This window comes from Aquarana catesbeiana, linkage group LG02 (genome assembly GCF_042186555.1).
Source record: "Aquarana catesbeiana isolate 2022-GZ linkage group LG02, ASM4218655v1, whole genome shotgun sequence".
NCBI lineage: Eukaryota > Metazoa > Chordata > Amphibia > Anura > Ranidae > Aquarana > Aquarana catesbeiana.
Window position 1 is genome coordinate 312,660,598 of NC_133325.1, and position 26,868 is coordinate 312,687,465.

General features: G+C 43.9%; 1 protein-coding gene across 9 annotated transcripts in view; it reads right to left on the bottom strand.

Moving 5' to 3' along the window:
• Positions 1 to 24,197: 24,197 nt before the first annotated feature.
• AFF3 (ALF transcription elongation factor 3) overlaps positions 24,198 to 26,868 on the bottom strand; it is a 523,081-nt gene continuing 520,410 nt past the window's right edge. For all 9 annotated transcript variants that reach the window (XM_073614716.1, XM_073614715.1, XM_073614718.1 and 6 more), the window contains one exon: positions 24,198 to 26,553. In XM_073614716.1, the coding sequence (XP_073470817.1) occupies positions 26,429 to 26,553 (125 nt within the window). In that variant the 3' untranslated portion in view covers positions 24,198 to 26,428. The remainder of the gene's footprint in view (positions 26,554 to 26,868) is intronic.

Sequence of the window (26,868 nt, forward strand, 5' to 3'; positions counted from 1 at the left end):
GCACACTATAGACACCCCCCAGCTACGAAATTTAAAGGGATATTACACTTTTATTGTTTCTTTTTAAGCATTATTAAAATCACTGCTCCCGAAAAAACGTCCGTTTTTAAAAATTTTTTTTGCATTGATACATGTCCCCTGGGGCAGGACCCAGGTCCCCAAACACTTTTTATGACAATACCATGCATATAAGCCTTTAAAATTAGCACTTTTGATTTCTCCCATAGACTTTTAAAGGGTGTTCCGCGGCATTCGAATTTGCCGTGAACACCCCAAATTGTTCGCTGTTCGGCGAACTTGCGAACAGCTGATGTTCGAGTCGAACATAAGTTCGACTCGAACTCGAAGCTCATCCCTAATGAACAGCCTCAGATGATACAACGGGATGAAACAAATATCTCTACATATATTTTACATGTACAATGCTGTGAAAAAATATTTGCCCCCTTTCTGATTTTTAATTCTTTTGCATATTTGTCACACTTAAATGAATCAGATCATCAAACAAGTTTTATTTGTTACACAAAGATAACCCGAGTAAATACAAAATGCAGTTTTTAAATGATGGTTTTATTTATTAAGGCAAAAAAGCTGTCCAAACCAGCCAGGCTTTATGTGAAAAAGTAATTGCCCACTAAATCTAATAACTGGTTGTGCCACCCTTGGCAGCAACAACTGCAATCAAGCGTTTGTGATAACTGGCGAGTCTTTCACATTGCTGTGGAGCAATTTTGGCCCACTCTTCTTTGCAGAATTGTTTTAATTTAGCCACATTGGAGGGTTTTCCAGCATGAACTGCCTGTGTAAGGTCATGATACAGCATCTCAATTGGATTTAAGTCCAGGCTTTGACTAGGCCACTCTAAAACCTACATTTTGCTTTGTTTGAACCATTTGGAGGTGGACTTGTTGTTGTGTTTCGAATCATTGTCCTTCTGCATAATCCAAGTGCACTTGAGCTTGAGGTCACAAACTGATGGCCGGACATTCTCCTTTAGGATTTTCTGGTAGAGCTCAGAATTCATGGTTCTATCAATAATGATAAGTCGTCCAGGTCCTGAAGCTGCAAAGCGGCTCCAGACCATCATGCTACAACCACCATGTCTGACTGTTGGTATAATGTTCTTGTTATGAAATGCTGTATTAGTTTTATGCAAGATGTAATGGGACGCACACCTTCCAAAAAGTAAAATTTTTGTCTCTGTCCACAGAATATTTGCCTAAAAGTCTTGGGGATAATCAAGATGTTTTTTGGTAAATGTGAGATGAGCCTTTGTATTCTTTTTGGTCAGCAGTGGCTTTGGCCTTGGAACTCTCCCATGGGTGCCATTTTTGCCCAGTCTCTTTCTTATTGTTGAACCATGTACACTGATCTTACCTGAGGCAAGTGAGGCCTGCAGTTCTTTAAGTGTTGTTCTGGGTTTATGACCTCCTGGATGAGTCGTCGTCATGCTCTTGGAGTCATTTTTGTAGGCCGGCCACTCCTGGGAAGGTTCACCACTGCTCCAAGTTATCTTCATTTGTGAATAATGGCTCCCCCCCATGTTTCACTGAAGTTCCAAAGCCTTAGAGTTGGCTTTGAAACCCATTCTAGACCGATACAAGTACATTACTTTGTTTCTAATCGGTTCTTGAATTTTTAGTAGAATATGGCGTGATGTGTGGCTTTTTGTGATCTGTTAGCATGCTTCACTTTGTCAGACAGCTTCTATTTATGTGATTTCTTGATTCAACAGGTCTGGCAGTAATCAGGCCTGGGCTTGGAAAGTGAAATTTAACTCAGCTTTCCAAAAAATTGTGGTTAATCACAGTTCATTCATGATTCAGCATTGGAGGGGGCAATTACTTTTTCACATAGGGCCAGGCAGGTTTGAACAGCTTTTTTCCCTTAATAAATGAAATAATAATTTCAAAACATCTTGGATTTACCTGGGTTATCTTTGTGTAATATTAAAATTTGTTTGATGATCTGAATCATTTAAATGTGAGAGGTATGCAAAAAACTAAAAAATCAGGAAGGGGGCAAATACCTTTTCACAGCACTGCTGTCTTCAGTTTTCTGTATTCTTTAGAAATTCGTACATCGTGTTAGAATTTTTACTTCCTCATTCTGCTGTAGGAGTGAAGTCTTGGCTTACACTGTGTGACAGCTGATTGGAGGAAAGGCACACACTTGCACTTCACATAGGCAGAGGAATGAAGATACTTTCAGAGCTGTGCTGTGACAAGACAAGCTCTCTGCTAATCTATTTATAGCACCCACCCCTGGACACACATTTCAGGCTGCTTTTATCTCCAATCTCTGAGAACTTGTCAGAGGTTATCATGCTGATAACAGAGGAACGAAGCAGCAGAAAGACACGGGACTTAGGGCTTTGGCGAGGGATAAGTAAACACTACAGATAGATCTGCCTAGGTCAAATTTCATGAATCGTGTTTACACCTACTTTAAGCCTCATACACACAATGAGAATGTCAGACAAATGATCGATATAAGCTGGCAACTTGGTGGACTCAACCATTGAAATTCTTAATTAGCTAGACAAGTACATCCAGTAAAACAATGCTAACACGTTTTGGCTTCTGTGGCCTTACTCATAGACTCATTGTTATAAGTGGGAATGGGCTTGGGCGTGTTCGGATCGAACCCACAAGGAAACCAGCACTGCACACCACCAATCATGGGCAGCGTGTGTATGTGCAGCTGCCGGTCGGGAAATACCTCACTGATTTGCGGTGTGCAGTAACGGTTTCCTGGTGGGTTTGATCCAACCACGCCCGGGTCCATCACTAGCTATGAGTAAAGCCCTGTACACACAGGACAAATGTCGGGGGGACATCGGCCGGTTCAAAAAATCAGACAACATTCGGGCCGTGTGTATGCCACCCCGTCGGACAGAACCTGGCAGAGCATGCTGAAAAAGCAGCAGCCAACAGACTCCCGATCAGTGCTCTCAGCCAATGGTGGAGAGCGCCGAACGGAGTGTTGTGGGGGGGGGGGGGGGGGCCTGTCAGAATGCAACAGCTCAGCGGAAAAGATTGTTGTACTAACTTTGCATAGTTAGTACAGCGGCTCTGACAGTTTTTTTTTCGCTCAACCCGCTGGAAAACTAATAGTGTGTACCAGGCTTTAGGCCACAGTGGCCCAAATGTGTTAGCATTGTTTTACTGGATGCACTCGTGTAGCCAATAAAGGTTTTCAATGTTTGAGTCCAATAAGTTGCTGGCTTATATCCATCAACGTTAAAAGTATTGAGGGACTGCACATCTCATACGCGAGCACCAGTTTTCAGCCTTGGATAGCATCACCAGAAGTGGAGCTTGGGTATTGTTTTCAGTGATTCTATTGGACAAATAATTGTCTGTTTTTTTTGCTATTGAAAATGAAGAGGTTACTAGAGTTAGGAAAATTCTCAGACAACAGAATACAAATTCAGGAAGTGATGTAATGTTTAGTATTGTAATTTATTCTTTCCTTTCCAAGTGCGTGGTCTTGCTCTTTCGATTTTTTTCGGATGAATACTGTACCAATCATTCCTTCTTGTATTGTACAAGTAAAAGAACAGAGAATTCGTCATAACAGAGAATTCACACTTTATTTAACTACCTGCTGAGTTGGGTGAAGAGTTTGAGCCGAGCAAAAGTTCGGCCCAAACATCGCCTGTTGGTATTTCGGCAAACACCCGGATTTGCAGGGCGCTTTGCGGGATGTTTTCCCACCGAGCGCCCCACAATGCAATGTGCGCTGCACAGTGCATGCTAAGATCCGATTGGGCAAAGCTTTGCCCAATCAGGGCACAGTGAATAGCTGGTTATTAAGGAGCAGGCCGGGAAGGAAACATGCCTCTGAGCTTTAATGCAGCAGCCTTTTTATCCAGATAACACCACCCCACGGAGACTGCTAGCCCCAAAAAGCAGTTTTTCAGCTTAACAAGTTGTTAGCCATTCATCCCAGAGGGCCTCATGGTGGAAAATATTGATTTTCATTTTAATGTCATGAACTCTGGTTAATGCTAGCTCCAAGTTCCCCCTGCCTTGCCGCTGTCTCCTTGAACCCGACCATAACTGCACTCATGCTCACTTCTTGGCATCTGTCCCCCTCTTTAAGACAATACCCAGTGCCCCGTCTCAAATTAATGGCCTGCTGACAACTGACAACAGACTCTGAATTGGCAAAGTGACAGAGTCTCTTTAAATATATATGCTATATGTTTACTGTTCTACCTGTCAAATTACTTGTAATATTGTACAGGCAGTCTTTTGATTTACACTCATCTGCCACACTTCACAGTCAGGCAGCTAACACACTTACTTCTGCATAAGCAATAAGTTTCCCATGTCAAACCTTCAACTCCATTCTGCTCACTGGGCACTGAATCAGCATTGTTATCGCCATATAATAAGCAAGGAGTTAAAGTACAACTAAAGACAAAACATTTTTTTTTAAATTTTGGATTGGAGTGGAGAGGAATTAGAACACTTGTCAATTTGTATTACTGTCTGTGCCCCCATTTAGGAGACCCACCCTCTCTATTTGTCCTGTTTACTATTTTCATTAACCACTCGCAGTCCGCCTACCGCAGATGTACTGCGGCAGGTCGGCTCTATTGCGCAAAGCGACGTACCTGTACGTCATTTTGTGCAGTGGACACTGGGGGAGCATGCACTGATTGGACAGAGGGAGCACCAATCAGCGGGACCGGCAGACCCGATGTCCGCCGGCCACCAGCGATCGCTCCCCAGAGAGGCAGAACAGCGATCTGCCTATGTAAACAAGGCAGATCACCGTAATGACAGGGAAGAGGATGGAGATCCTGTGTTCCTGCTAAGCAGGAGCACCGATCTCTGTTTTCATCCAGTCAGACCATCTCCCCACACAGTTAGCAAGCACCCCCTAGGGCAGTGATGGAGAACCCTGGCACCCCAGATGTTTTGGAACTACATTTTCCATGATGCTCATTTTATTATTATTATTATTATTATACAGGATTTATATAGAGCCAACAGTTTACACATCACTTTACAATATAAAAAGGAGACAATACAGTTATAATACAATAAAAATACAAGAGGATTAAGGGGGCCCTGCTCAGAAGAGCTTACAATCTAATAGCTCATGCACTTTGCAGTGTAGTTGAGCATCATGGGAAATGTAGTTCCAAAACATCTGGGTTGCGTAGGTTCACCATCACTGCTCTAGGGATACACTTAACCCTTTGATCGCCCCTGATGTTAATCCCTACCTGCCAGTGTCATTAGTATAGTAACAATGCATATTTTTAACACAGATCACTCTAATAATGTCACTGGTTCCCAAAAAAGTGTCAGTTGGGTGTTGGATTTGCCTGCCACTATGTCACAGTCCCGCTAAAAATCGCTGATCGCTACCATCACTAGTATAAACAATAAATAAATAAAAATGCCATAAAAATATCCCATAGTTTGTAGACGCGATAACTTTTGCAACATACACTTATTGGGATTTTTTTTACCAAAAGAATACAGAATATATATTGGCCTAAATTGATGAAGAAATTCGATTTTTTAAAAAAAAATTTTATTGGGTATGTTTTATAGTAGAAAGTAAAAAAATATATATTTTTTTCAAAATTGTTGCTCTTTTTGTGTTTATAACGCAAAAAATAAATAAATAAAAACCGCAGAGGTGATCAAATACCACCAAAAGAAAGCTCTATTTGTGGGGAAACAAAAGGACATGAATTTTATTTGGGTACAGCGTCGCACAACCATGCAATTGTCAGTTAAAGTAACGCAGTGCTGTATCACAAAAAATGGCCTGGTCATTAAGGTAGTAAAACCTTCAGGGGCTGAAGTGGTTAAAAAATTAAAGTAAAAGTAATTTCCCAAATTTTGGGTTATCCCCAAAAAAAGTAATAGAGGGTAAATCTTCCTATGCAGACACTAGTTTTGGTGACCTGCAGGTCTATAAGGAATTTTCTTAATTTGCAGGGATTTCCTCTCACTTCCTGTTTGGCTATAGGATAGGAAGTGAAGGGAAATCTTCGAAAAGGGATACAGATGCCAAAAAAAAAAAAAGTTTTGCCTATACGTCTACTTTAATCTAAGTAGCTGTAAGGCTGAACCAAGAAGCAGTATTCTTTTAACTCCACAAATTCTTGTGAAGGCCTATCTAAAAGAAAAGACTGTGGTTACAATGGTGTAAAATATAAAACCTCTATTTCACTTCCTTACACTTGATGTTTAGAAAGCAAAGGCTTGACAATTGCAGATGTTTTGGCTGCATCAGACATTGAGTCTTAAAATGCTGGTTGCCATAGAAATGTTAATATTAGTGGTGTGAGGCCTGTGATGTAGATGTAATATGACAGAAGTACCATTCTAACGGCTACAGTGACTAATGTATTGTATTTCTCTATCATTGTTCCTCCAGCCATAGCATTCCTAATATAATGCAGTAAATCAGAGGAAAAGAATGCACATATGTTGTGTTTTACAGCTAGTTCCCAGCTATAATTTTCCTAGTTTAGGACAGGAGCTACCACCTGATCCCTTCCTTGCCTGTGTTCCAGTGTAAGGTGGGGCCATCCCACTGCCCCAAGTTTCCTGTATCAGGGTGTCTCCTTTCTCTTGCATCAACCTGTTGAGTGATGAACAATGTCAAAAGACTGTTGACATACTCGCATGTGCTTGCAGTTATATAGGTTGCAGGGGTAGGATTCATAAGCATAGGCATCATTAAGGTGGGGCTATTGAGGCTGGAGCCCCGAATGTGGGGCCAATGCCCAGAGTGTCTAAGCGCCGGTGCTCGGCTATCGAATAGTGCCCGGGTGTAACTGCGCATGCGCCGCACGGAGCCTCAGAACAGTTGAGTTTACGATCAGCTGTTGTCTCGCATTGCCGAGGCACGTTCATGTAGGTGATGGACGGATATTTACATGAAGGGGGTGGATATTTCAATGATGGACAGTGCTGGGGGTGGAATTTGTATTGATGAGCAAAGCCTGAGGAAAGCAGCAGGAGAACACTGGCGCAGCGATGCCCCCTTCTCCCTCAACCTGCAGAGTCACGCTGTCAGGGAAGACGTCTGCAAAGTACTACTGTTGTTTCCAGGCACATACCTGTGCGCAGGCACCAACCAAGAATGTCCAGAATGACTGTGGGTGCTTCTGCTGATGCGCATGCGCGTGCGTGAACGGGACCGCGCATTGGCGCGTGCACCTGTTACCTGAACTGGCGCCAGTCAGTCTATTTAAACGGAGCTTTAACACTGGCTGGTTGCTGCTTGGTCTACAGCGTTACCTGAATCCTGATTCCTGTCTGTTTGACTTCTGCTACCGATCCGGCTTGTTCCCGAATACCACTGCCTGCTTCCTGCCCTGACCCCTTCGCTTTCCACGGACTATTCTCTGTCTCCAGTTCCTGTTACCCAGCACCTGTTGCCGAACCTGCTTGTGACCCGACTACGCCTCTGCCTGCTGTCTATGCCTGATTTGCCCGTCTGTTGCCAAGACCTGCCTGTGACCCGACTACGCTTCTGCCTGCCACTTCTGCCTGATCTGCCTGTCTGCTGCCTACCCGATTTGTCTGACCCTGCCTCTGGCTGTCCAGCCTGCTTCGAGCTCCTGCGTCCAGTGGTGCATCTCTACCCATCTCCTGCCAAGTCTGCCAGCCATCTGACACCTCTCCTGCCTGCTACCTGCTGTGTTCCGGCTTCCTTCTGCAAGTTCCTGGCTTCGGCTGATACAGACTTCTGGACTGATCCTAGGCACTCTTACCCCACCGTGCTCCTGAGCCTGCTGTCCCACTATCAGGGGCTCTCGAGCCAGAGCTGTACTAGAGGCCTTCCTCTACACATCAGGCTCACCCACCAGGTATGTGACAGTACCAAGCAGCCATGACTGAGCCTGCAGGAGGAACCTCTCTCATATCTGGAGTCTGCCAGAGCATCGCAGGCTTGACACAAGCAATCAAGACCCTGCAGGAAAAGTTTGTTCAGCTTGAAGGACATGTGCAGGTCCTGCCTCTTCCTGCCATTCCTGCGGCAGCATCTTCTAAAAACTGTGTCAACCCGGATAGTGTCCAGTACTGATTCCTCTACAGTGATGACATACCCCGAGCCACGAGTGCCTTGTCCCGATCGGTTCTCCGGTGACTGGTCCAGGTTTAGAGCATTCCGCAATGCCTGCCAGCTCCATTTTTCACTTCAACCACGGACTTTCTCTACCGAGACTACCAAGGTGGGGATCATCATATCTCTGCTCCAGGGTGAACCCCAAACCTGGGCTCATCGTCTGCTGGAAGTAAGGGATGCACAACTTGATACCATGTCCTGATTGTATGAGGACCCTCAACGAACTGCTACTGCCGAGTATTCTCTCCATGCACTCCAGCAGGGCCGCCGAGCGGTCGAGGACTATGTTACAGACTTCAGATGCTGGAGTGCAGACACAGGTTGGAACAACGCTGCACTGTGACATCAGTTCCGCCTGGGATTAGCAGAGGACCTGAAGGATGAGTTAGCTCGTGTGGGGGTGCCGAGTTCACTAGAGGACTTAATTTCTGTATCCATTCAGATTGACCGTCGTCTCCGAGAGCGCAGGCACGAAAGGTTTACTGGTCCATCCCAACCTGTATGGATGATACCTAAAGTTCCAGTTCGGGCCCAGCCAACACCTGTTAAGTTACCTTCATCCAAACCGACAACAGCAACGTCCACACGACTTGGCCTGATCCGCCCGTCACTCTCCTTTGAAGAACGGTCACGACGCTGTCAGGGCAATCTCTGCCTCTACTGTGGAGGGACCGGCCATTATGTACGTAACTGCCCAACTAAAGGTCTCACCGCTTCTTCAGTTACCCAGTCAGTCCTGCCAGCAACTTCTGCTCAACTGGCACTTCCCATCACCTTCCAGCTTCCAGGCAGAAGCGTATCTACAACAGCAATTGTGGACTCCGGGGCCTGCAGTTGCTTCATTGACTTGGCATTCGCAGGTCAGCAACATATTCCTCTTCTACCCAAGGTGCAAGGACTTACTGTATTTCTGGCCGATGGCTCCTGTGTTAAGTCTGGACTGGTGACTAAGGAGACTCCTCCATTGTTGACTTTGACTCCTACCAATCACAAGGAACCTTTTAACGTTTAGACGCAATTTCCTCACCCCTGTTTCCTGTCATTCTGGGCCTACCATGGCTTCAGGCCCATAACCCGCTGATTGATTGGAGCTCTGGCAGCATCAAGTACCAGTCATCCTACTGTCAGGAGCACTGTCTATCTGAGCTCAACATGTCACCCACTGCGCTACTTTGTATGGACATTGATACTGAACTTTACCAAAGGGTGCCCGAGGCCTATCATGAATATCTGGATGTTTTCAGTAAGCGGGGGGCAGACACCCTACCTCCACACAGAGCCTACGATTGCCCCATCGAACTCCTGTCAGGGGCTGCAATTCCATTTGGTCGGATCTTCCCTCTGTCCGAAAAGGAACTAGGTGCTCTGAAGGAGTACATTGACGAGAGTCTTCAAAAGGGGTTCATCCGCCCCTCTACTTCACCCGCTGGGGCAGGAATATTCTTTGTGGAAAAGAAGGACCATTTTCTACGGCCGTGCGTAGATTATCGCGAACTAAATAAGATCACGGAGAATAACCGTTCTCCCCTTCCCCTGGTTCCAGAACTTTTCCAATGACTTTGCTCTGCTTCACCAAACTGGACTTGAGGGGAGCCTACAACCTTATCCGCATACGGAAGGGAGATGAGTGGAAGACTGCCTTTCGCACCTGTTTTGGCCATTACGAGTACCTCGTCATGCCATTTGGTCTGTGTAATGCGCCAGCTATGTTTCAGCACTTCATTAACAACGTCTTTAAGGACTACCTAGACATTTTTGTTATCGTTTACTTAGATGACATACTTGTTTTCTCCACTTCTCTTGCAAGTCATCGCGAACATGTCAAGAATGTTCTCTGCCGCCTCCGCTTACATGGACTCTATGCCAAGCCAGAGAAGTGTGAGTTTGAGCAGCGAAGTATCCAGTTCTTGGGATTAATCATCTCCACTGGTGGGATTGAGATGGATCCCCAGAAAGTCTCAGTAATCCTGACTTGGCCAGCCCCCATTGATAAGAAAGGAATCCAGCGATTCGTGGGGTTTGCTAATTTTTACCGCAGATTCATCAAGAAATTTTCGGCTATCATCACACCCATCACACAACTTACCAAGCAGGGTGTCCGTTTCCACTGGTCCCCCGAAGCCCAGGTTGCCTTCGAGACTCTTAAAAGGCTGTTTATGTCTGCCCCCGTTCTAAGCCATCCAGACCCAGCACTTCCCTATATTCTGGAGGTAGATGCTTCCGAGAGTGCTGTCGGAGGGGTTCTGTCCCAGCGTCAAGGTCTAAAGAATCTGATTCACCCTGTAGCCTTTTTCTCTCAGAAGCTCGCCCCTACTGAGAAAAACTACGATGTCGGCGATCGTGGACTTCTTGCCATTAAAGTTGCCCTCGAGGAATGGAGGTATTTGCTAGAAGGAGCAGCACACCCAATACTGATATATATGGATTATAAGAACCTTGAGCATTTATGGACTGCCAAACGGCTGAAACCTCGCCAGGCCTGTTGGTCACTTTTCTTCTCAAGGTTCCTGTTTCATATAACCTACAGACCTGGGTCTAAAAATGTCAAGCTGTCGCGCATGTTCGAAGATCCTAAGGACTTGCCAGTGTCAGACACCATTCTGCCAGCAGGAAACTTCCTACTACTACAGACTGACTTGGTGTCTCAGCTAAGACAAGCTTCCACAGTTACCCCTGCTCCCACCGGGGATACCCTTCAGGCAAGGGAGGGTCTTCTTTGGAAGGGGGACCGAGTTTTTGTTCCGGAAGGAGTTCGGTTGCCGGTGTTGGGTTTTTGCCATGATCATCCCTTAGCGGGGCATTTCGGGATTCGCAAGACAACGGAGCTGGTGCAACACACTTTGTGGTGGCCTAATCTGTAAAAAGACTGTAAAAGCTACGTAGGTGCATGCACAACCTGTATCCAGAGTAAGAGCACCCGAAACAGGGCATGGGGCTTGCTCAGACCTCTGCCTGTGCCCGACAGGCCTTGGTCCATGATTTCGATGGACTTTATAGTGGAATTACAACCTTCTGAAGATTGTACAGCCATCTTTGTCATTGTGGATCGCCTGTCCAAGATGGCCTACTTCTTACCCTTAAGGGGTACACCATCTGCTGCAGAGACGGCTCGAGTGTTCATCAGGGAAGTTGTGAGACTCCATGGGGTACCTGTTGATATTGTATCTGACCGAGGGGTCCAATTTACATCCAGGTTCTGGAAATCACTCTGCGAGACCCTGAAGATCAAATTCTCTGTCATCCGCATACCACCCACAGTCTAACGGACAGACCGAATGGACTAACCAGACCTTGGAGCAATATATCCGTTACTTCACATCTTTTGTCCAAGATGACTGGGTGTCCTACCATTAGCCGAGTTTGCTTATAATAACTCCTGTCATTCAGCCACTAAACAGTCTCCGTTCTTCGCAAACTATGGCTTCCATCCCACCTTCTTGCCTGACCTTGTCTCCGAGCCCTCAGCCGTCCAGAATACGGTAGACTTCTTCAGTCGTAACAATAAGATGTTGCAAGAAGCCGTAACCAAAGCACAGGAAGATAATAAGAAGGCTTTCGACAGAAGGAGGAGGGGAGAACTGATCCTGCAGCCTGGTGATCAGGTGTGGTTAGCCACAACCAATCTGAGGTTGGCTTGCCCGTCAAATAAGCTTGCCCCAAAGTTTTTGGGACCGTTCCCTGTAAAGAGGAAAATTAACAACGTGTCCTATGAGCTATCTTTACCGGATTCCTATAGAATACATCCAGTGTTCCATGTATCTTTACTAAAACCCAGAGTGCCGGATCCCTTTCCTAATCGGGGGACTAGACCGCCTGAACCAGTGATCATTAATGGAGAGGAGGATGTCGAGGTGGAAGCAATTGTAGACTGCAGGAGGAGAAGGGGTTGTCTGCAATACCTGATTAAGTGGAAGGGCTATGGGCCAGAGGAAAACTCCTGGGAACCTGAACAGGATGTGCACACCATGGACTTGGTCTGCACCTTTTTCCGCAGTCACCCCCAGAAGAGGAACCAATTGGGCATCCGGAAGCTGCCCGTAAGGGGGGGGCAGTGTCAGGGAAGACGTCTGCAAAGTACTACTGTTGTTTCCAGGCAAATACCTGTGCGCAGGCACCAACCAAGAATGTCCAGAATGACTGTGGGCGATTCTGCTGATGCGCATGCGCGTGCGTGAACGGGACCGCGCGTTGGCGCGCGCGCACCTGTTACCAGAACTGGCGCCAGTCGGTCTATTTAAATGGAGCTTTAACACTGGCTGGTTGCTGCTTGGTCTACAGCGTTACCTGAATCCTGATTCCTGTCTGTTTGACTTCTGCTACCGATCCGGCTTGTTCACTACTACCGCTGCCTGCATCCTGCCCTGACCCCTTGGCTTTTCACAGGCTATTCTCTGTCTCCAGTTCCTGTTACCCAGCACCTGTTGCTGAACCTGCTTGTGACCCGACTACGCCTCTGTCTGCTGTCTATGCCTGATTTGCCCATCTGTTGCCAAGACCTGCCTGTGACCCGACTACGCTTCTGCCTGCCACTTCTGCCTGATCTGCCTGTCTGCTGCCTACCCGATTTGTCTGACCCTGCTTCTGGTTGTCCAGCCTGCTTCGAGCTCCTGCGTCCAGTGGTGCATCTCTACCCATCTCCTGCCAAGTCTGCCAGCCATCTGCCACCTCTCCTGCCTGCTACTTGCTGTGTTCCGGCATCCTGCTGCAGGTTCCTGGCTTCGGCTGATACAGACTTCTGGACTGATCATAGGCACTCTTACCCCACCGTGCTCCTGAGCCTGCTGTCCCACTATCAGGGGCTCTCAAACCGGAGCTGTACGAGAGGCCTTCCTCTACATGTCAGGCTCACACACCAGGTACGTGACACACGCTGAATAACGGCCGTGGTGGCTGTGACTGGGAGTGGGACAGAACGAAGATTAAAGAAAAAAAAAGGTGTCACTCTCTCTCTGTCTCTGTGTTTCTCTCTCTCTCCTCCCTCTCTCTCTCTCTCTCTTTTCTCTCTCTCTCTCCTTCTCTCTCTCCTTCTCTGGGCACAGTGGCTGCAATTGACGGGCACAATGGCTGCATTTGACGGGCACAGTGGCTTCAATTGATGGGCACAGTGGCTTCAATTGATGGGCACAGTGGCTTCAATTGATGGGCACAGTGGCTTCATTTGACGGGCACAGTGGCTTCATTTGACGGGCACACTGGCTGCAATTGATGGCACAGTGGCTGCATTTGACGGGGCACAGTGGCTGCAATTGACAGGCACAGTGGCTGCAATTAATCGCACAGTGGCTGCATTTGACGGGGCATACTGGCTGCAATTGACGGGCACAGTGGCTGCAATTGACGGGCACAGTGGCTTCATTTGACGGGGCACAGTGGCTGCAATTGAAGGGCACATTGGCTTCATTTGATGGGGCAGTGGCTTCATTTGACGGGGCAATGTGGCTGCATTTGACGGGGCACAGTGGCTGGAATTGATGGCACAATGGCTTAATTTGCCTGCCCCTTGACTAATTTTAAATAAATAAACTTAGGTTTTAAGGGGGCAAGGGCAGGTAAGTCAGTGCATGTCAGGTAGGTCAGTGTGGGTCAGTGTATGTCAGGTAGGTCAGTGTATGTCAGGTAGGTCAGTGTGTGTCAGGTAGGTCAGTGTGTGTCACGTAGGTCAGTGCGTGTCAGGTAGGTCAGTGTGTATCAGCCAGGTAGGTAAGTGTGTGTCAGCGGTGTAGGTCAGTGTGGGTCAGGTAGGTCAGTGTATGTCAGGTAGGTCAGTAGATGTCCTGTATGGAGACTGGGAAACTCCTGACAAAAGTCAATTACACCTTCCAAATGTTTTGCAGCCCAATATCTGTTTGAGGAGTCCATTATTAACAAGTGGGCTGTTCCCACTGTTGATCCGGCAGTGTCATGTCCTAATAAAGAGCTGATCACTCCCTTAGAGGATGCGCCAGTATTTAAGGATTCCATAGATAAATGTTTGGAAATTTTATCAAAAAAACAGTTTTCTCTGGCAGGCCCTGCATTGCAGCCTGCTATGTCAGTTGAGTTAGTATGTAAAAAATAGAGAAATGAATTAAAATCATAAAAAGGGATTCATTTCCCATTCATGCGGGCCCCCTAGTCGTAGAGTGCTTAGAGCTTATGTTAGCTACCCTACACTACTGCATAGATAGAATAGTGAATATCTCCAGTCTTATGTCCTGAATAAGTCTCCTATTAGTGATCATTGGTTGAAATATTTGCCTTCAGAGCAGGATTTTATTTAAACATTTTCATAGTTTTCAAACGAAACATTTGCCCCATCTTGGATCTCAGCGTTCAAAATATCATCCTTTGAACCCATAAATTCCCCATGGAATCCACCAGGTCTGTCATAGCCTAACTCCACCAAAGACATGTACTTGCATGTCCCTATTTTTCAGCACACCAGTGATCCTTTAGCTTTGCTGTAGTTCCTCAACACTATCATTTGTCCATTTTACCTCCAAACGCTTACAATTAAACATCCTGTCATCGTGGGACAAACTGATTTACCTGTCACTAAGGACTAGGCTGTCTTTGGCCTGATGGTTTGCTAATCCTTGCCTGGAGTTGGGGAAATCATTCCTGGATGGAGAGGAGTCCTACACACTTTTAAGAGCCCTGCTTGGATGCTGGGGAAATCAACATTCTGGAACTCTGGGCGATTTGTTTTTTCCTTCAACTCTGGACATCAATTTGCATTGAAGAATATGAAGTTTTGCACTAGACTTCATGTTTCAGCCTTTTACAGTTTACAATTCCAAGCGTGGACAATTGGCAGGTGGACTTCATTGCCTGGATCTAGAAGAATAGGCCCTATACCTGGAGGTGTTCTAGGACCTGTCAAATGTGAGGGATTCCATATGTGGACCTCCTGGCCTCCAGGTTTTACAGCAAACTAAACAGGTATGTCTTCAGATACAGAACTCATCTGAATGAATGAGCAGTGGATGCTCTGGTGGCTACATGGAATCAGTACAGCCAGAGTTACACTTTTCCTGCCCTAAAATTCGTTCTTTAGGAATCCTGCTCCACAGGATCAAGATGGAGGGCATTTCGATAATACTCATAGCTCCAGACTTGCCCAAGTGGATGTTGTACTCTGACCTGATTAGATTCCTGTCAGATGCCATGTGGGGTCTTCCAGATTGTCTGGATCTCTTATCCCAAAGACCTGATTCATGGTGGTTGGCTTTAACAGCTTGGCTCTTGGAGCCCAGGTCTGGATGGATAAAGATATCTTGAAACCCAGGTCTAGATGGATAAGGACCTCATTTGCACATGGAAGATTTATTTAGCTTAGTGCAAGGAAAGTATTCTGCAGGGCGTATTCTGACTTTTTTACAAAAAGATATCTTCAAGGGTCATATTTTGCCAATTATGATCTTGTTCCAAAGCTTGTAGCATTTTGTAACAATTTTGTACAGGGTGCCTTTCATGTGATTCCCCCATATGTTCACTGTCTCTCTGTAGGATTTGAATTTGGTTATTTTTGTAGTTAAAAAAACTGACCTTCAAACCTGATCGGAAGACAGGCGTTAGAAACTCTGCACATCTATGTACAGAGGTAAAGATACGGCTTGATGATTAAGCCCTGTAGACGTGGCGAAACATGTCCGATGAGCATAGCCAGGAGTAGTTCAGGCTGAAGCCATATCTTTACCTCTATATATGGTGGCCGAGTTCTGGTGTGCAATGTTTCTATGCTCTGTCTTCTGATCTGTTTCAGCTAGCCTAGATGAGCTTGTTTGAACGTTGGCATCTGATCTGTGCTTTGGACTGCAGGGTGAAGTTTTTGTATCAACCTTGTGCATTATCCTTGGATATATTTTATTAAAAGAGTAAATTAAAAACTCACAAACATGTGAAGGAAAACCTCAATATAAATAGCCTTCAGATGATGGCAATCGATCTAACGACAACAGACTCCAGATCAGTCACCACCATTTTGCTGTAGACTATCCCATAGAGGGCAAGGCAGACATGTCTGCTGCTATCTATACAGGCCAATGCTAGCCCAAGCCAACCAAGAGAGGTAGAACGGTTCCTCGCACCAAGCACATACCGCCCTTAGGGTACCAGCAAAAAGGTGACTGAGCCCCTCTGGGATCAAATCGCCAAAATAGGCAACTCTTAATAGATGCCCTCATCTAAATACACACACACACCCCTTAATATATCATATTAAATTAAGATCAGGTGGGCATAGGGTACATGTATACCAATGTATATACACACATACATATGGTAAATACTCATAATAATCATACATTTTAGGCACCCATGGCTGTAGCTGAAGGAGCTAAAAATATTTACACAAAATATATATATATATGTATATCAGGCACAATATATGCAAAAAAATAAGTAAAATTAATTAATAAATTAATAATAAATCAAATGGTATAAAAAATAAAATACACATTAATAATTGCTATCATAGATTAAAATAATCTTTGGTAAAAGCCTTATTAATATCAATAGTAATAATAATAGTAATAATAATTCATTCCTGTGCCACATATACATACATGTGCCACAGTTTTTGACGCTGCACTTATAGCTCCCCTTTTGGTCAAAAATTGTCGACCATATCATTTGTTAGAGACTCCAGCCACATGCCTCGAATTTTTATCCCATTATAAATGGCAGTCCGGCTATAGATGGCTCTCTCTGGATGTGGCTTCTCTTTATACATCTATAGACTACACACATGACCTAAGAGCCATTAACTATTATCTGTTAGAAGATGGTAGATTGAACTCCCTGTAGGCCAAATTCTTGTTGGATTGTGTTGAATACTCTCTTACACACAATTATTTCTCTTTTCTTGGGGAACACTACCTACAGATTAAGGGTATGGCTATGGGGGCCAGATTTGCCCCCAGCTACGCGAATCTCTTCATGGGTTACTGGGGTAACTTTTGCATATGGAACAACAACCCGTTTGGGGCAAACCTGGTCCTCATCGCTAGGTATATTGATGACATTCTCATTATTTGGGACGGGACAGATCAAGGGAAACTCCGATGGTGATATTTTCTCTAAAACCCATTTCAAACCGAGTGGAGGCAACTCTTACCTGCACGCCTGATGTTATCATCATCCTAGATGGATTAAAAATGTCCCGTATGGACATTTTTGTCGTCTAAGGCGTACTTGTACAAGGAAGGAAGATTATTTAGACCAAAGTGAGCTTCTTAGGAAGAAGTTCCAGGAAAAGGGATATGATGTCACCCTTGTAGAGACTGCCTTCAACAAGTACTTAGCCCCTTTATGACAACCCATTAAAGTATAATCAGTAGCCATTACTAATCCTGATGACCATCAAGCTCGGTTTTCTAACCAATATATTAATAAGGCCTTTGAGATACAAAGTATAATTAAGAAAAATTGGAGTATCTTTAAATATGATCCTGTGCTAAGTTGCTGACTTCCCGATAGACCCCATATTGTGTTTAGAAAGCCTCGGGATTTGAGGAGCTTGGTAGCCCAGAGTAGGGTGAAAAAATCTTCTAATAAGTCTATAAGTATATGGACGACAATTTTTGACCAAAAGGGGAGCTATAAGTGTAGCGTCAAAAACTGTGGCACATGTATGTATATGTGGCACAGGAAGAAAACTGTAGCAGGGAAAGATGGAAGGGTTCACCAATTAAAACTATTTATTCATTGTGGACCAGAGTATGTTGTGTATGGTATTATTTGCCCATGTGGTCGCCTTTATGTAGGCCGGACATCTCGCCCTATGAGAGTCAGGATAGGCAAACACAAATGTGACATTATCAAAACAAGAGTGAAATACCCAGTCCCTCTGCACTTCCAAGAAGGCCCTCAAGGTGACCTATCGGGCGTGAGGGTTTTTGGGATACAGTCGATTGGAGGTGACCTAGACAAGGGGAGGAGACACCAGAAGTTATGCAAGCGAGAAGCCTTCTGGATCTTCACCCTTGGGAGGCCTTAATGAAGATCCTGAAATACATAAAATTGTGTAAAAATAAAAATAAATAGTAAACTTAATTTTCATTGGGTCTAGGATAAGCTCTCCTTTTAGAAAAGATAACCATCCACCTGATTGTTGATTTTTATTTATTATTATTTTTTGATGGAGTAAGCCTTGCTCAATTAGTTTTTTCTCCCTCTCTTTTTTCCATTTATATGTGTAATCATTGCTTTTCCATTTCTCTTTTGACTGCTAGGATACCCCTGTCCTTGAGGGCAGCAAAGCCTAAGGCATTGTCCACTACGAACTTTAGTCCACCTGGTTAACTCACTTGTGCACAAGAGTATTTGTTTTCTGCTATGAAGTTTTTGTATACAGTGGGTATAAAAAAGAATCACCCCCTCCCTTTAAAATTATCACATTTTGTTGCTTTGCAGCCTGAAATGAACACAGACACAATTTTTGTTTTATCCAGCTGTATTTACTAGTGCAACTTATAACATCCAAGTGAAAGATATAACACCAACATGTCAGAATTTTTTTTAAAAAAAATTCAAAAACAGAACTGGAAGTTGGAAAAGGAAGCACCCCCTTATGTCAGTATTTTGTTGAATCATCTTTTGCTTTAATTACAGCCTTTAGTTTAGTGTTGGGATATGTCTCTGCTAACTTTACACATCTAGTCTTTGCAATATTTGCCCACTCTTCCTTGCAAAACTGCTCAAGTTCAGTTAAAATTTAATGGTGACCATTTATGGACTGCAGTCTTCAAGTCATTCCACAGATTATTATTGTGGTTTAAGTCAGGGCTCTGACTAAGCCATGCAAGGACATTCACTTTTTTTCTTCTTCAACACTGTGTGGTCATTTTTGCTGTGTGCGTTGGGTCATTGTCATGTTGGAAGGTAAACCTATTTCCCATTGACAGCTTTCTGGCAGAGGGCCTCAGATTTTCCTCAAGAATTTGATGGTATTTTTCCTCATCCATTTTTCCTTCTACAGTTTCTTGACAAGTGCTCCAGTCCCTGCTGCAAAGAAACACCCCCTAAGGATATTACCACCTGCACACTTTACTGTAAGAATGGTGTTATTTGGATGGTGAGCTGTATTGGATTTCTACCACACATATCGTTTGGTGTTGAGGCCAAATAATTCAATTTTAGTCTTTTTGTCGTATCAGATGGACCCTGCACAGGGAAACCAGTTCTTTCCTCCACAATTTCTTGGTCACTTTACCACACATGGGATACCTTTGCTTTGTGCCACTTTCACCAATGCCCCAGGACAAGGCTGAGGCTGCCATGGGGGAATACTCAACCTTAAAGCGGACCTCTACTCTTAGAGAACATCCACACCATGCACACTGGCACCGCAACTGTTCTCCAGTTAACTCTCAGTTCCCTGTGACAATGTGCACCTTCTCTGTAATCTGTGTTTAGGAGGGACATGCTGAGCTCTGTCCACATCCACCTGTCCAGCATTCTCCACTACAATTCCCCAGTAGCGGAGTGGGCCCCGCCGTGCACTGTGCACAAGGCTCCACATGTGCACTTAACATAACTCTCTGACTTTCGTACCTCTGTACAGGATGTGAACATCTGCGGTGCAAATCTGCTTCCATTGCTCCGGGAGAGAGGCCACTGGCGGAAGGAGTGCTGAAAGCATCTCCCACAATGCTAGAGGCCGTTCTACCTATAACAGGTACACGCTACCGACAGGCTGCTTGTTACACCTCCATTATTCTAGGTAACCACATTTGGCTTCTCATTACTCCACTCCACGCCAGTGTCTTCATACCCCAATGTGGTAAGACTCACTTGGTGAACTATATGTGTACTGGTTACTTGCAATACAACTCTTTATCAACTTCACACCAGGCAGGGACAACCTTTCAATATTTTAGTTAGAAAAGTGCAAAATGATCATTCCAAAGTCCAACATACAAGTTGCAAGGTTATTCCTACGTCCCTATTTCTAACTATAGGGTGTGTGCTGCCCCGCCATACCTGTGAATGTAAAATCCAAGCAATTACAGTGCTTCAGTGGCACTTTCATGCAGCTGTGAGTCCTTCAGAGGCACACTCCAGTTCTGGTGTCTTCATTCCGATGGTTATAGATGGCCTCCTTCTACTCCTTGCAGGTATCATTCTCCGTCTTCCTCCCTTACGGGTACTTGATCCCTCTGGGACTCTCATTAGGGAGAAGCCACAAAATCTTTATCCACCAGATGGAGTTTTCATACCAGATAACTGTCCCATATTTATATACCACAGGATAGTGGACCGGACCCAGAGAAGAACCTGCCAAAAGACCAAAGACCCGGGAAAGACATTAACGCCTACCCTCCCGGCCAAGACAGCACCTATCTAGCTATTTTAACCCTCTTGCAAGCCTATGGTCTCAAGGTTCAGGTTCCACACTTTCCTGTTCAAAAGCACATGCTACTAGATCTATGACTGTTTTTTGGGATTTTTAGCATCAGGGAACTGTTTTCCAGATTTGCAAGGCTGACACCTGGTCTTCTGTTCACGCGTTCTCTAAGTTTACCAGGTGAGTGTACAGGCCTCATCTGATGTTAGCCAAAATTACAATCACAAACGTCTGTGCAATGTGTGAAATAAAATTTCAACTCCAAAATAATCTGATGTTGTGCTCTGTAAAATACCTATGTGCAATCAGCTGCTGCTCTAAAATGTTTACATTTTAGTAAAATGTAGTGACCAAATCGTACATTCAAAAAAGAGCAGCGTTATTACCATTAGAGGTATATGCAACAAATCAAATGTGCAAACCCAAAATACATGTACAAATATTTGTAAAGTGCATTAAACAGTGCTATCAATTAAAGTGCTGAGAAAATCCATAAAGTGTCTTGTGCTCTGTGTGACCTTTCTTCACCAACTATGGTCCAACAACCTCTAGTGCTCTTCCACATGTCCCCTAAAAGGTGCTCACCCGCCGACAGGCATAGAACCCTTATTTATCATAAGCAGGTTAATATATACCAGTATTAAACTCCTTTCCAATTTTAGCTTGTTTTAGCTTTTGGCTTGTTAGCGTTTTGTTTGCTTTTGGGCATCCCAAGAGTCTCTGAATTCTGTGTTCTTCAGTGGAAAAGAAGAGAATAGGATTTCTGAACTTACAGTAGAAATGTTGTTTTGGGGTTAATTGAGGGACACATGTCCCAACCTTCTGTTCTTATGGTGTTACTCTTGCCACTGCTTTGTGAAAAGGCATCAGTGCCTAAAATTTTGAACTGCAGATATGCAGTTATGAGGCTGTAGGCTGTAGAGTGCCTAAGCACCCTCACATACCTGAAAGTGCACTGCAATATTTTTTGAGAATTTCCAGATGAATGGTACATTTTTCAAGGTACTGCTTAGACACAATTAACATTTTTACATGTTCCCTATAACATAAGTTCAGGTCCACTTTAGGGTTGGCAGTAATAAGCAGAATTGAGTTGTATTGTGGCTATCAATGGGATGACTCACTCCTCAGAACTTCTAAGAATGGCAGTGAAGCTTTTTAGAAATCAATTAAAGGTATGTGTCACTATCATCTAAAATTTTCAAATACACTATATTGTGAAACGTATTAGGAAACCTGCCGTTACACACACATGAACTTCAGTGGAATCCCAGTCTTAGTCTGTGGGGTTCATTATTGAGTTGGCCCACCCTTTGCAGCTATACCAGCTTCAATTCTTCTGGGAAGGCTGTTCACAAGGTTTAGGAGTGTGTCTATGGGAATGTTTGACCATTCTTCCAGAAGTGCATTTGTGAGGTTAGGCACTGATATTGGACATGAAGGCCTGGCTCGCAGTCTCTGCTCTAATTCATCCCAAAGGTGTTCTATCGGGGTTGAGGTTAGGACTTTGTGCAGGCCAGTCAAGTTCCTCCACCCCAATCTCGCTCATTCATGTCTTTATGGACCTTGCTTTGTGCACTAGTCCAAATCATTTGGTGGAGGGAGGATTATGGTGTGGGGGCTTTTTTTCAGGGGTTGGGCTTGGCCCCTTAGTTCCAGTGAAGGGAACTCTTAAGGCATCAGCTTACCAAGACATGTTGGACAATTTTGGGGATGGCCCCTTCCTGTTTCAACATGACTGCGCACCAGTACACAACGCAAGGTCCATAAAGACATAGATGAGTGAGTTTGGGGTGGAAGAACTTGACTGGCCTGCACAGAGTCCTGACCTCAACCCAATAGAACACCTTTGGGATGAATTAGAGCGGAGACTGCGATCCAGGCTTTCATGTCCAACATCAGTGCCTGACCTCACAAATGCACTTCATGGTCAAACATTCCCATAGACAGAAGAGTTGAAGCTGTTATAGCTGCAAAGGGTGGGCCAACGCGATATTGAACCCTACGGACTAAGCCTGGGATGCCATTAAAGTTCATGTGCGTTTAAAGGCAGGCATCCCAGTACTTTTGACAATATAGTGTAGATTTATTTCACTTCAGGAGATGCTTTTTGTACTGGGAGATTCATTAGCAGCCTGTTGTTCCACTTTTGTCTGTTATGCAAATTACACTTACTCTATTTCAGTCACTGAGCTATATTAAACAGAATTCATTTCCTCTAGGATTTAGAGCCTGTTCACAGGTGACTGGCATTTTCTGCACTGCACCAATGTCAGTCACAACAAGGGCACATAGAAAACAATTGTTTTGTATTTGCCCTGTTTACACCTAAGTCACCAAAATGGACTAAATATCCTGAATGCAACATTTTCTTCAGCGCATCACATCATCACAAGTGTCTTGCCACATATTGGACTGCAACACACGTGCACTGGAAAGGTGTGTCGGGCTGCCATTCAGCATGAATTGAACCCACTGCACCAACATCCATTAGCATGTGTTATGGTAATGTGCTTGTTACCACAACAGAAGTCATGTGAATAAGCAGAATAGAGCCATTTTGTGGTTATGGTAGTGACATCACCAAATCATACTCCACATTTCCTGAGGCTAGCAGTCAGAGGCAGCAGTGTCTTAAATCTGTAGTGCCTTAAATCTTAAACCTCTGTAGGCAGAGGAGTGCCTAGGCAACCTCTCATACTAGTAAGTGCACCGATATTTTCAGCAGAAATTCAAGACAAAAGATACATTTTTTAGGGCAGTGCTTAAAGGATAAGTTCACCTTTCTGAACATATTACATGTTCCACCCATATGTAGGGTGTAACTTATAACATGTTTATTCAGCATCTGACCCCCTTTCCCCCAATCCCCCCCCCCCTTGTGACAGCAAGTCGGGGATCTTCTCCTCGCACTCGCTGTCACAATTCAAAGAGAGCACTGCCATGTGGGGCTCCACCCACTTGGCCGCGTCATTGATTCACAGATCTCTGTGAATCAATGAACTACAAGTACTAACAGCCTTTGCAGCTGTCATCTTCTAGTTCTCTAGGGCACGTCTAGGGCACTGTTGAGCACTCTAGGTAGTTAATTGAGCTTCATTGTGTAACTGCCTGCCTGTATCGGAGGTATGGGCAAACAGCTACACAGACAGTCTGCAAGAGCTTGGTATTATACCCAGGATCTGCTGTTCATGGGTGCAATGCTTTACAGCCTCCTAACAAAAAAAAAAATAACAACTGCATATTTTTTTTACCTGCAAAAAAAAGTGCATCTATTTTTCTTTTTTGTAAAGGTGAACTATCCTTTAAGCACATTTCTAAAGACTCATTCGCACTAAAGTCTTTCTTTGTGGAGCGTTAAAATCACACATGTTAAGGGGTGTTATATTAAGTCAGCTCATTTAATATGAATGGGCTGCCAGTGCACCATAATAGATGAAACAATAATACATTACCCTTTTTTTCTTTTTAAATGCAGCGCACCACAATGTATATGCATTGTGGTGTGGTGTGTTGGGCTCTACTGTATAATGCATTGGGGTCTCATTCGCTGTGGTAATGGGTGTGTTTTAGGGTGCATTGTCACAACACCTATTGTAAGTGTGACTGGGCCCTAAATGTTCCCTATAACATAGCAAATGCACTTTTTGAGTTCAGTTCCTCTTTAATATGGTACACAGCTGTTGGTAAGTCCTGTCTAACTGGTCATGTGAGTTTAGAAATGGCATAAACTATAAACATGAAATCTACACGCAAATTGTGATTATAGAGTTTTTATTTTTAATATCACATATAAAAGTATTGTTACAGAGTAATGAACATTTATCTCTTAAATATAAAAGTGCTTCTGGATATAATAATAATTAAGGCCCTTTTGTTATATTATTTATCTAGAAAGTGTGCTACATTGGGTTATCATGTATTGAGAAAACACTGAAGCACTAGGCAACACTTTATTCCTCTTTTCATCAGCATTGTAGACCATCCTATTTAATATTGCACTGTAAAAATGTGAAAAGTTTCTTGATATAAATATAGTGTCGTCTTTTACTTACAGGTCCTGCACATTAAATTGAAATATATTTATTTTGACGTCAAAAATTCACAAATATGGCACAATTGAGTATAGTACTCTGTAAAGGATCTTCAATTCAAAATGACTTGCCAATAACGGAAGAAGATGCATTGAGATATAGTAAACCATATAAGGTTGTATATAGAAGCAATTCGTGTATCAGTTCAATGTGCTATTTGTAAAAGGAATGACACAAAGCAGTAGGCAATACTAGGAAGAAGTTTACCTTGAAAGAAATTTTGCTGCCAGGCCATTCATTTCAACAAAAATCTCACCATAAAATTATGTGTGTATTTGCTGTATTTTATGCTCTGTTTTTTACCTGTGTTGACAATAAAAAGCCCTGAGGCTGTTGCCGGGTACTGCCATTTTGGTTGTGATGTCAGCAGCCCCAGAAGACTCGGAGCTGTCACTTAACTGACCCTCTATAATTTCCCCTTCGCTCCTCCTTCAGCTGCTACATAAAAGGTTATGTTGGGAGGTGAAGGAAGGGGCGGAGATGCTGGGCCAGCAAAGGGTTTTATTTAAATACCCCTAGATGTGGAGAGGTCTATCATGTGTAAGGAGGGAGGGGTGTGTGAAAAGGAAATTACTTTCTGGAGTGGTCTGATTTTCTCGCAAGTTCAAAAGCACATTGCAAGTGAAAAAAAATAATTTATGGAAAGGAAAAATACTGCATATAATTTGTTTCCGTGCTTTAAAGTGGTTGTAAAGGCAGAAGGTATTTTATCTTAATGCATTCTATGCTTTAAGATAGAAAGCTTTCTGTGTGCAGCAGCCCCCTCAGCCCCCCTAAAACTTACCCGAGGTCCATCTAGATCCATCGATGTTGCAGGAGAGACTCAGCTCCTCATTGGCTGAGAGAGCAGTGCGCGCCATTGGCTCTTGCTGCTGTCAATCAAAGACAGTGAGCCAATGAGGAGAGAAAGGGGGTGGGGCCGAGCCACATCTTCACGTCTGAATAGACACACAGAGCAGCGGCTCGGGTGCCCCATAGCAAGCTGCTTGCTGTGGGGGCACTCAGCAGGAGGGAGGGGCCAGGAACACCAAAGAGGGGACCCGAGAAAAGGGGGATCTGGGCTGCTCTGTGCAAAATCACTACACTGAGTAGGTAAGTATAACATGTTTGTCATTTTTAATGGAAAAAAAAACGAGTCTTTAGTATTACTTTGACATGCATTTTTTTAAGCTGGTGAAAGGGTCTCTTTAAAGTATGCATAAAATGAAAATATATTCTACAGCATTTTGAGCATCTTAGTATACAGTTTTCTAAAGCAAATTTTGTTTTAAAGTGATTCTAAAGTCAAAACGTTTTTAACCTTAATGCATTGCTTGCATTAAGGAAAAAAAACTGTTTTAAATTGTTCTGTCCTCCCCCTTCCCTGTGTGAAGGGGCAGAGAGGGGAGAAGAAATCCAGGCTGTGCATGGCTGCATCTCTTCTCCCCTCTTCCTTTTCACACAGGGACTCAGACTGTCAATCAAAGGAAGTGCAGAGGAAGAAGGGGCAGGGCTAAGCCCTTCTGTGTGTGTCTATTGAAAAGATATATATTTTTTAATCTGGAGTTTAGTGGCCTATTCTTACAATGTTCTACAGATAAGAAAGTGACACTTGCAAGTGAAAAGAGAATGTTTGGTACATTATTATTGTCCTGAATTTCCAGCAAACCATTGAAAAATAAACCATTTGGGGTGCATAGAACAGATTATGTAATGCATTTTCAATATCCAAAGGTTTGCCTATCTGCATGGATTTAATATAAATTATTACCTGCATAATGATAACAAGGAGTTCATGAATTTGGCCAATGCTGGAGAAACAGATATTTAAACAAGTGCTGCCAGTGATAGAACAATGCTCAGTGCTTGGAGTTCTAGCAGTCCAGTGGAAATAAAACCCAGTGAACAGAAGCTGCTACAATACATGATGTGACCTCTGTCGAATCCATAAAAGTCCTTGACGAGTGTATTGAACCAAGTGCTCCATTGAACTGTGCAGTGTGATTGGTCCCATTAATGCATCCAGCTCCTTAAAGAATTCTGTTAGAGGAATATGAAAAAAATGTCTTGTTTAGAACACAAAAGGAAAAAATATATCTACAATATATCCTACAGCTTTACTTGCAATTAGGATCTTTACACAGGAGCAAAGTGCCCTCTGATTTTTTTCAGTTGACAGTTGTAACATGTCCTTTACCTTTACACAACCAAAATTAGAGGCACTGTTACATCCCTTCAGATACACTGCTAACTCACTAAGAAGAGAGGCACTTTCGAAAACCAAAAGCAGTAAATCTTCACAGAATGGCAAAAGTACATTTAATGCCCTGTACACACGGTCGGACTTTCCGACGG